This window comes from Microplitis demolitor, chromosome 1 (genome assembly GCF_026212275.2).
Source record: "Microplitis demolitor isolate Queensland-Clemson2020A chromosome 1, iyMicDemo2.1a, whole genome shotgun sequence".
Taxonomy (NCBI): Eukaryota; Metazoa; Arthropoda; class Insecta; order Hymenoptera; family Braconidae; genus Microplitis; species Microplitis demolitor.
This window is the reverse complement of record NC_068545.1, coordinates 625,591-637,753: the sequence shown is the minus strand read 5'-3', so window position 1 is coordinate 637,753 and position 12,163 is coordinate 625,591. Positions and strand designations below refer to the sequence as shown.

General features: G+C 30.5%; 1 protein-coding gene across 1 annotated transcript in view; it reads right to left on the bottom strand.

Annotated features, from left to right (window-relative positions):
* Positions 1-10,004, bottom strand: part of LOC103570346 (probable G-protein coupled receptor 158) — a 56,025-nt gene extending 46,021 nt beyond the window's left edge. Inside the window, exon 1 of the mRNA XM_008548059.2 lies at positions 8,465-10,004. Coding sequence (XP_008546281.1) covers positions 8,465-10,004 — 1,540 coding nt within the window. The remainder of the gene's footprint in view (positions 1-8,464) is intronic.
* Positions 10,005-12,163: the final 2,159 nt, after the last annotated feature.

Below are 12,163 nucleotides of genomic sequence, written 5' to 3'. Positions count from 1 at the left end.
ATCTATTTTACTATAGACAAATATATTTAAATAAATAAAATAAAATATCAACTGAAAATCGGAGCGCAGAGTGTTTGCATTTATTGACACGAATATCATATCGCTTTCAATCCTACTTTGTATGCACAACCCATTTGAAAACAAGTTATAAAAAAACCGCTACCGGAAATAAAAAACATTCTAACACACGAATTACTAAGATATAAAAATATTTTATTTAAAAAATCACGTAAATTTAAATTTAAATGAAATTTATTTGTTTTGGCGGAAATTTTAAATTGATTTACAACTTTAATTAACTCCCATTGTTCATGTTGTCCTCAGCTCTATTCACATACAAATTATATCTAATTGGCATAACGGTTCTGATTTATTTCAATTAAAATTTATTATTAGTATAATTATAAATACAAATTAATGGTTTAATTTTTTTTTTATTTTCATCCCCATTTGCTCCAGGCAAAACCTCAAAAATTTGAGTTTTCGTATCCTAATTTACACCGGTGCCATTTCAACCTCTGATAATTTTCAATAGATTTTTTAAAAATTTTTCCAATCGATTAAAATTAAAAATTCCGCGAAAAATTCACAATTCATATTTTGTTTAAATTTTTTTTACGATAATTTTAATAAAAATATTATACTGATAAACTTTCGCGTAATGACACTCAAGTGCCAATAAATTAGGCATTTAAAAAAAGTAAAAAAAAATAATTATTTAATAAATATTAATAAAAATTAGCAAAACTCCTGCGCCTTTAAAAAATGATAGAAGATATATAAATATATTATAGATTGTATGTGTGGGTTTGAAAGTTAATATCGAACGAGAACGCTGGAGATTACTTGGAAATTACGAGAGCAGCAATTTCCATTGAATTTTCCAACCGGTACTGACAGTATTTCCCGATAAATTAATATTATATTTTTGCATATTGTTTCAATAAGCATCATGAATTTCATTTGCTCATGCACTATTTGAATTTTAAGTTATCAAATATACATTTGTTGTTAATAAAATTTTTCCAAATATGTCAATTTTAAATTATGGATGTAAATTTAGTACATAAAAACAGTGCTTTACCTAATATACCGAAAGTTACTTCATATTTAAAGTACCTGCCATTTCTTAAAGACATTGCACTGGACGTGAGTTGAATCAAGATCTCTTTTTACTATTTTTTAAATTTAGCTTTTAAAAAATTTATTTTGTTGAAATGAATGAATAGAAGTGGAAAATTAAAATGTTGCAATTATTTTTACATTCGTTACATTGATAGAAAGCTTTGAGTTCGATGGACCGATTGGTCGTGATTGTTTGAGCAGAATAAAAGAGTAAATCGTATTGACTGGTGGCTGTAAACTAAATTCAATTAATAGTTAAAAATTATCGATACACGTCAATTTTAATTAATGGTTTTATTTGTCAACTACATATATATCGGTTGACCATCGTGCAAATTTGACACACAAAGACCGACAAAAGCGCCGGCGGTATGACTAAAATCGAATTCAACGATCGTCAGATTAGAATAGGTAGTAATGGTTCGGTGGAGCCCGACCACATCCGATGTGCATATGTCCGAATGCCTTAACCACTTTTATCAAGTACCAGCTTTTATGTTGTTTCGTTTTGAGCGTTACAAAATATTTATTTTATTATTCATTTATTCTTAACAAATATAAACAAAGTCGATGAATATTCAACTTTAAATTCGTTTCATAGGAAAATTCTACACCAAATACTACAAAAACTAAAAAAACTTTGAATATTTACATAAAAAACGAGCAAATATAAAATGAAGTATAAAAAAACATATCACAAACAAATAAAAATGATTAAAATAAATACGGAAAAATTTTTTTTTGAAATTCGACATGACGAGCGTTTATTTGTTTATTTATTTTTAACAATTTTTATGTCACAGATATGTGTTTTTGTCATTTATTTACATATTTATTTGTCCTCGGTAAATAAATAAAAAAAATTCAATTTTATAATTTTTATACTCGCCCATTTTAATTAAAAAAATTTTATTCACTCGACTAAATTACATGATACAACTCACTCAAGATAAATTACTGTCTTATTTATAATCTCGACAATCTAATTTATCATATTTTAATACCATATTATTCATTTTGCTAATGCGTTGTGATAATTATTTTTACATTTCTCGACATTTTTACAAATTAAACATAAATATTTATCTCGATAATCTTAATTAATTTCGCTCATATTTACCACAAGAAATAAAACCCCAGATTTTATGTGTATTACCAAATAAAATATTCTTATTCAACGCGAGTAGATATTTTCGGTCGAAAAATCTGTCCTCGTAGCACGTATTCCCACAACATAGTCATTAAACACAGCAAGACAAAAAAAATATTACAAACGAACAGTAATCACTTGTCAAATGAAAAAAAAAAAAAAAAAAAAAAAAAAACAACTATCCATGTAACTTAATGACGTGGTCATCGATTGGCGAATTATCGACATACCTCTCTGAGCTTTACAATCTTTCCATTTTCCGGGACCAGGTGGAGACAAAAAAAAAAAAAAAAAAAAAAAAAAGTACATGCCTGATCGATCTCAAATTCACCGTAATAAATACTTTATGCCGCTGGGAAATTACTTTGTTCGTTTCTCCCCCTCACTTTGTTATATATTTTACTAAGATTTTGTTAATCTTTTTTTTATAGAAAATAAAATATAAATTTTTAAATCTAATTGTAAAAAATCCCTTTGAAAGTTCGTTTTACTCGTGATAAGAAGTTAGATTTCTATAAAACCTAAAAAAAAAAAACCACAGTCATACCATAAAACCTTTAATTCCAGTCAGCCAGCGGTTGGCTGTCGTTGATATTAACGGATTGCACAACGCTACATATTTGCAATTGTATCCCAGTTACCTTCATGCTTCGCGTATTTACAGTCGCTCATTCACTCTGTGGGGTAATATTACGAACAATAAATTCCCTCGAATGCACCAAGTGGCTTTATGTTGCTCTGGCTGGTTCGCTGACTAGCTCCCCAGCCCTCATACACGTACATGTATCGTTTACGCCAAGTAAGCATAACAATCTTTTCGGATTATGAGAGTTAGAGTATTAATTAAACTATTTAAAGTCAGCGATGAGACCTGATTAGGGTTGAAAAGTAATTCGGATGTCCACGTATTAATTGGCGGGTAATTCCTCTATCAGGTGATGTACTAATGGAACAAGTATGGCATAAAAAACCTCGGGATTAAATGTAATATTGAGTTCGCGAGTTGCACAACAAACTGATTCGTATTTTCCCTCGTAAGCGAGTTATTTTCCGATAATCTCTTGGCTCATATTCATCCGGGCGTTGATTGTTTTTCGCCGAAAGCCCGCAGAGACTGCTAGCATTCAAGGTATCACTATTTTATCGATATTAATGTCGAAATAAAATTATTGTATATTTTACATTTCACATGTTACTCCAGTTATAACCTATAAACTCTTCACCTTTCGACCTCTCGCAACTTCGACACAGTACTCATGAGAATAAATTTCAACTGACGTCAGTGATATTTAACCCCATCGACTGTTTTTCACCTATTTCATTGCGTTGTAGTTTTTGTTTTCATTTTTTTCCGCCATCGAGAACAATAAACTTAAATTTTATTTTCAAGACGTATCGATTACTGATAAATTATTTTTAACACGACTTCCTACTTGTTATTGGTTAGCAACTAAAAATCCAATTTTTATTTTTGCTGTTACTGCTACAACTATTATTATTAATATTTAATTAATTGTTTTTACTCAATCAGAAGAAAACCCTGACCTAGTATCGAAATTACTTTGAAATTTAATTATTATTAGCTACTAAAAAAATCAATAAATAATTGCACAAATAAAAATGACTAAAAATATATTTTTTATTTAGATATTAAACCTAGTGGGTTAAAAATGGAGGAGATTTTGTAGAATTGGGCTCAAGGGGAAGTGATAGAAGGGCGTAGTTTCCGGAGACACCGCTAAGTGGCGTATGAGCGCGCAGACTTTTCCTCCTTAGACATACGTCATCAACCTTTTTAACAGCCGTTCAAATGAACAATTTTTTTTTTTTTTTCATTCAAACAATCTCGGTTACCATGTGCACAAATTGTATTATAAAGGGCAAAATTTCATGGTATAATTTGTTAACCGTGATTAAAATTACAATGGACCTAGGATATCTACGTCCACTTCGTGGGGAATAAAAGTGCATATTTTACTGCGGTAATACAGAAATATATATTGAATTGATAGTTATATTTAAAAACCCATGAATTGTCTGAACGTCAATTGTAATCGTCAGAAATAACTTTTGCGTCATAAATTTTATCGTCTGTAAAATTAAATTTGGATAATCAATTATTAAGCATATATGACGTACCCGTTGCAGCTCGAGATAAATCTTTTAAAACAGTTATAATTATATTCATATCCTGAAGTCATACTGAGTATTAAATACGTTTCAGCGAACCTGTTGTTAATTAATAACGGATTTCAAAAATACCTCTGCATTCTGGCTGCTGTCACGAGAGACGAAATATACAAGCATTAAGCGCTTCACCACAAATCGATGACGCCGCGTATATATAGACTTCCGCTGATATTTTCTGGTTGCTAATATTAGTTGAGATGTGTCGCTCTATTAAATACACCTTTACCATAAAGAATATTTCATGTATGTTTATTTATTTGCTCAATCATACGATTGAGCTGCTTTTGATCATCATCATCGTCATCATGATCAATGGTCTTCTAATTATCCCAATAATTAACTTAAATAAACAACAGTCTATTAAATTTAAATATCGTCGAGTTATTTTATTTCTGTTGCTTGGCTATTAAACGAAAACTCTTAATCCTAGAGCGTATAATTTTTTGAGAATTAAATTCGAACAGAGTCAAGTGCCTTTTTAATTACATGTTCATAAAAGTTTATATCTAACTACGTGTTATAACAGCGATAATGTATGTTAGCAACTATACAATTAAAGCAGCTTTTAATACTTTTTATTAAATTATTCGCGTATGTGGATGTTGGATTAATTAATTTATTTTTACTTCTCGAAGTAACGTTGTTATGTTTTATTTAACAATGTATTCTACGTAATTTCAACTTCTCGTTTTACTAATTAGCTAACAAGCTTAAGCATTTTATTTTAATTCATTTACACGACAATTTTGTTTTTATTTTTTTTTTTTTTTTTAGTAAGGGACAAAAGGATGTAACCATAAATTTTAATTAAAATAATTATTTAATATTAATAAATTTATTTATGAGCGAGTTTCTGTGCCCGGAAATTAAAAAAATAAATTTTTGGAAAACTAATTTTCAAATTTTATTAAAATTAATATTTTTTATTTGAGAAAACACGTTATCATACTTGGCGATAGTTATAAATTTTTTGCGACTAGCGTATTTTTGCCGGAAAGAGAGAAAAAAAAATTTAAAACATCTTATCTTCTTTAGATTTGAAGGGAAGTAAAAAATTCAGCGGATTCAGGATATTTTTATCTTTTTTTTTTTTTTTTGTTAATTTTTTCCTCAGAATTTCTTTTTTTGCTTGACCCTTTTCTCCAGTATGGACATTTTTAAATTCATACTTAAACAGTTTTATTGTTTATTTTCATTTAATTTCATTTATAAATAATCTTTTTGGGTTTGCTCTGAAAAAGTAGAGCAGTCAGGGTTACATCGGACATATTGAAAGTGTAGATGGACAAAAAGTACGACCGAAATTAAAAGATAATAAATCTTAGTTCCTACGGACACGAAGAAAAAAATTTTCTTTGTGGCAAAATTGAGGTATTGGAAAAAAGCTAAGAGAAATATTTTTTTTATCAGCTTGAAATTAAAGAAGTATTTTTTTTTTTAGTTTCAATAGTCTATTTTTAATAAATAAAATATTTTTATTGGTAAAATAATAAAACCATTGAATATTTGCTGAGCATATTGAGAATCAAAAGATCTCGGAAAAGAGGCTGGAAGAAAAATAAACAAATTGGAATGTATGGGCTTGTTGAATCACTTGAAATATTATATATCTTGACCTGGATTAAGGAAAAAATAATTCATAATTCCTGGGGTTTTAAAAAAATTTATAATCTAAGACGGAATGCCACTTGGAGTAAATTGAAAAAATAATAAATATATTTTTCTGGTATTTCTCAAAAATTAAGGTCAATTTATATAAATTTACCTCAAGTTAACTCATTGACAATTTAAATAAAATGAAATTTTTTAAAATTTTATATTAACGCAGCTTTCCCTGCATTTTACTTTACTCTCTTAGCAATTGCATAAAACATTAGGTTACGATTCATCTGATGATAATAATAATCATAATTACAATATAAATAACACCGGTAGCCTAATAAGAATGATATTATGCAAATGAGAAAATGTATTAAGCGTAAGATTGCATGAAATGAGAATAAGAACTTTACACTAGATGCGAAACTTAAGTAATCAACATCCAAAACCAGATAGCAATAGAGAAGGAGATTACTATTAGCGTTAGTGGAAACTACTGCTAAATTGCACTGCGGAATTGCGCAAACAAATATTTCAAATGTTTTCACAATTACTCCTTATATTTTCCCCATAATTCACTTATGTTATTCATACTTCAAACATATAACATCTTATTAGTAGGCGAAAGTTGAAAACAATGAAATTGTAGATGAACATTTCGAAAAAAAATGTTTCCGTTGAAAAATGGTGCCTTATTTTACCCCTATATTTATTTTTTTCTCACGTTATCATCCTACATGATTTCTATTATTCTATTGAACTCGAACCTACGTTATATTATAATTAACAATGCATATTATTATCGATGATATTAATTTCTCATTTGAACCTCAATGTTATTACTAAAATTAGTGTTCTGATTTTGATCGATCTATTGTTAGAAAATTTGATATTCAGACCATCATATGACGCAAATATTAATATCCATACGCTGAAATATTTTTGTATCCATTTGTCAATGCATAAATTTAATAATAAATCAAATGTCTTTCATAGTTTGGTACACAATGAAAATTTACGTACGTACGAATTCAATATCCGACTCAATAAAGTTATTACCTATAACTCTGACAAAAGAAATAATAATTATTATTATTATGGAATATATGGAGTTTATCATTTGTCGTTTCGTTTCATTAAATTCAATAACTTTACACAGTAGACTACTTTGGATTATGTTATCTATTATTCGCGGACTTACCGTATATATACGTATATTCCGAATTACCATTATCATTCCAGTGTACAACTATTCTCGGAATTACATATACTGCATATCTGATTGTGCCTACGGCCTTGATAAAATTGATTAACCACGTGAAAAAGCACAGGTCACTAAAGGCTTAATTATCTTTTTCCAATGTTCCCTTTGGCATGTATACATGACTGTGTTTCTTTGTAGCACTTTTTTGTTTCCTATTAGAAATTTGGTTGATGTTAAAATCGTAAACTATAGAGCCATTATTTATAATTTCAAAGGTTGAAGATATTTCAGTCTGATGAAATGTTTTAATAAAAACATGGAAATGAGTACGTTCGCTGGTGAAATTTAAACCTCATAAAAAATTCAAAAGACAATTTCTTAGCAAATTTGACAAGTTTTACAAAAGGTCAGAGGCAAGAAATCGATAAATCTAAAAGTTTGTTATACAATTTATAAGCAAATATTTAAAATCGGCGGGCTCTGAAATCCCGATTAAGGGATGTAACGAGGAAAGTTTTTATAAATGCTAAATAACCTTTAGAAAGTAGCATAAGAAAATGATGCGACTGAATGGCGTGTTAATAAATTTTCAATTAATAGCAATAAAGCCTCTAATAATAGACGATAAAGTCGTTGAAAAGCTTAAAAATTTTTAGAAACGCAATAAATTTAAAAGATCATCTCGTTTGTTCTGTAAGAAAAGTTTACAGTGAAAGAATCTTTTAAAGCTATTTTATCTTCCCGGAACTTCGAACATCCATTTTAACTGTCAACCCATCAAAGTTACAATTAGTTGACGTGAACTTTTTTCCAGAAAAAATTCTATTTTTTTCTTCCAACTCTTAAATTTTGCTTTAAAAATGCATTTATATTATCACCTCAGAATGGCTGAATTTTATTGATCATAAAAAATGGTAGACGGAGCTGTGTATAAATTTATCGATTTACCATAACAATTTCAATTGATCCCTGAACAGAAAAAAAATTTTAAAGTTGGTATCACGATGCTCGCAATAAAACCCACTCAATTATAGATTCTCTTTTTTTAATATGAATGCTATGAAAGCTTATCAACAATTTTGAAAATGGATCGACGGACCAAATAAAAGCAGACATTGAAAAGATCCGCATTTTAAAAATCCTCCGTCAATTATCGTACTGGCTTTCATTAAAAAAAATAAAATAAATAAACTCACCATGGCTAAATTGGTTGTTGCTGGCAATAACTCTCTCGGCATTCTTCCTTGCGATGAAAAACCACTCACTGCTATTGCTCAAATACTTGTACTCAATAGCCAAATCCTTAACAAGAACGCCGTCGTGATCGGGCAATCGATGCGCGAAAGGACAATAGAGCCAATGATCCTTGTACTGCATCTTGTCGTAGCAATTGCCAGCCGCAAAAATGTCCTCGTCGAATTCCACCATTGACAGGACGCTTGCATGCAACAAATACTCTGAAGACAGCATAACTTCTGGGGCATATTTCCACAACCGCGTCAGCATATTCGCTCGATTAACTGCGAAATTGGCTTCCAATCTGAATCTCTCTTGCGCGTACTGATCTACGACACCTTCACCCAAGTTCAAATCCGTTCCCGCAGTGCAGTTTTCACCCAACAAGTGTTGGTTTTCAATTATACGCAAAAATCGCGTGACAATGTCATCTTGCACACTAGGCTTATCAACTTTTCTCTTGACATCGTTGACACTTCCATCGAAAACTTTTCTCTCAGGATCTACTTCACTTAAATTTTTACCAAACTCTTCGTAAACATAATCGATGTCGGCATCTCGCTCGACAAACTCGTCAAAAGTCTTTATTTCCGTCGGATGATGAACCAAGACACCGTAAACATCGTGCTTTCGCGTGCTGCTCTCAAAAGTTATATTTCTACTGGCTATTTCAACAAATTTAGGTTTCGCCTCTCTGTCGGATAATTTATCAATTTTTTTAAACAAATCACTTCGACGCACTTCACGTTCCTTATCCCCGTTTACAAACTTTTTAAAATTATTTTGTGATTTTGAAATTACATCGCGCGTTGTAGTATTTCCGTAAACCGAGTCTTTAAAATCCAGGTCAATATCCACGTAGAGGGTGTCGTTTGGTCCAACCAATTTCGAGTAGATCGGATCGACACTTTGGTCTATTTCGTAGTTCTCACTATCAATAAAATCCTCCTCGAGATTAAGGTACGTCTCGAATTTATCTTGAGGGGAAAAGGTTGTCTTGATTTCAGGTACTTGTTCGATTTTCTTGGACCTGCCATAGTGCCCGCGTGACCTTCCATGTCTTATCTGAAGTTTCTCGACATTCGTTTCCGGTTTCGTAAAGTGTCCTCCATCACTCGGGGCTTCCACCTTGACCACTTTACTACTAACCGACTCCACATACAGCTTTTGTTTCTGTCTAAACTCTTCCTCTGGTCGGGACGATTTTGTTTTATCTCTCCCTCGTAGATTACCAAAGTCGGGCTGATCCAGTGTTTCGGACACTCGGTTGTTTAAATCCCCAGTGAACCAGGACCCGGGTATCTTGATGTCGTGAATCAGACGGCGATCAATGAACAGTGGCCGGTGTGTCTGCTGATGACGAAGTATCTCTCGAGGCTTCTCAATCGGTGGGTGAGACTCTTCGGTTTCAACCAACGACAGTGTGAGGATACTTGATAGCAACGTCGTCGTCGTGATAATTATTACAACACCCGAGTACCGAAACCCACAGACACTCATTGTTTGTTGTTATTATTATTATTATTATTATTATTATTATTATTATTATTATTATTATTATTATTATTATTATTATTATTATTATTATTGTTATTATTATTATAAAATGACATTTAATGATTTTTCATTATTAATATTCAAGGTCAATTGTGACCTTGAATAATTTATAAACGTACCATGTGGTAAATTCATTTCATTCCTTCGCCACTTATCTGCTCAATATATATTATATATACAGAAATAAACTATTTGTACACTTGTGTCAAATGAAATTCCGTATTTCCGAGGGATCACAAATCACCGTGACTAATGTTACACTTTTAATTTATTTACCTACACTTGTTTTACTACTCAATGATCATAATAATAATAACAATCATAACAATAATAATAATAACAACAATAATAGACCATTATTTGATACTTTTATTTAAAATTAATTTTTTAACCCTAATTACATTACTCCATTACTAAAAGTCGACTTGACTACTTCGATCATTGTCTAATAGGGAACTTAAAAAATTAACCCATAAAAAATCGGTGCGATAAAGAAACGGATTGGCGAATAAATCGAGCGATTTCGGGAGACAGAGCAACGGAGTCCGAGCTCGTACGAGGTTCGCACGCGGCGCCAGACTGAGAAGGGATGAATATAACCACCCTCGGTGGCGAATACCACGCAAAGACATACAGTAGATAAAGCGCAGGTCTTCATAGCATTATCCGGTATATTTTATTAGGACAAACAGCTGCCAGTTTTTACGTGCAATGCAAACACATTATTCAATCGAGTGTGTGTACACACTTTTATTCTGATTATCACTATTACTGTTATATTTTCCCCGTAAACATCTGTACTCGATAGACATTGAGCACAAATCGTTCATATGATGAAGAAACTGAGAATTTTTCCGTTCGAAAATAGTCGTCAAGTATAGGATTCTGTCTTTATTTGTATCAAATACTTCTCTGCTATTCTTATCAAAATTTTGACACTCGTAAAATTTAAAAAAAATAACGCTTCGTCCTGATTGCTACTCCTGATTAAGAAAAATTATTTGAAATGATTCAAAACAATTTGAATCGACGAGTATATAAATATACACTTAGCATGGAATAAATCATGTTTCTGAATCAGGGAAAATGATTGGATAAATTATTGATGCCATCAAAAGATTATTCTAAAAGTTCGCCAGAGCAGATTCGTACCACTCAAAGCCTCATTCATTATATAGACTTTAAAATCCTCTTAACATTAGAGTTATAATAATTTTCCGTATTATTGTTAATCCTGTAGCTAAAATTTCTATCAAATTTTTTATTTGACTTTCATGGTTTCCTTTTGGAGATAAAATATATTTACACATCCATATTTGATGCACAAGCCGGATAAAGGAAATAATTATAATTATGAAATTTCCAACTAAGCCCAAAGCTTTATGGTTTGTTTTAATTATTAATTAATTATAATTATTTATGAATTATAAAAGGACTTGCGTTTTAAAGTTATCTATTATCCAGATCATATTCTTTACTTTGAGATTTTTCTGTACTAGCATTCGAGCTTTTGATATCAACGTCGGAATGCTATCAGCTGTCTTGGTCTCAATCTCTTTGCTATCGATCATTACTTCATTATCACTGTCCTTAGTTTTCTACAAATAACTTAATTTCGTTTGCTTTGGATTCACCATCGCGTTTCCTTTTTCTTGCTCGAGTCTATATATTTTAGCCTTGTTGAGATTTTACTTGATGATAAACCAGCGCGATTTTACTATCAGTAACATCGCAAACTGAAATGTGAAATTTACTTGAACGAAAAAATTTCGCTTGTTATTTCAAAAGTAAAAAATTAATTTACTTTCCAAGAGCATAATTTAATTTAAGAATGATTTAAATTTTATTAAAAACTTTTGAATATATTAAAGTAAAAAAATAAAAGTGAATTAAATAAGTTTTAATGAAGATATTGAGTACAAAGTTAACTTTCCTGTAACAAACTTTAAAATAATACGATAATTGAAATATTTGTTCCAGCGAAATATATAGAATATTAAATAAATAAATAAAAAACAATGGAGCTTAATACATTTCTGTACTATAGCAGTAAAATATGCACTTTCATTCCCCATGATAGCAGTCAATTTAAAACAACTCGA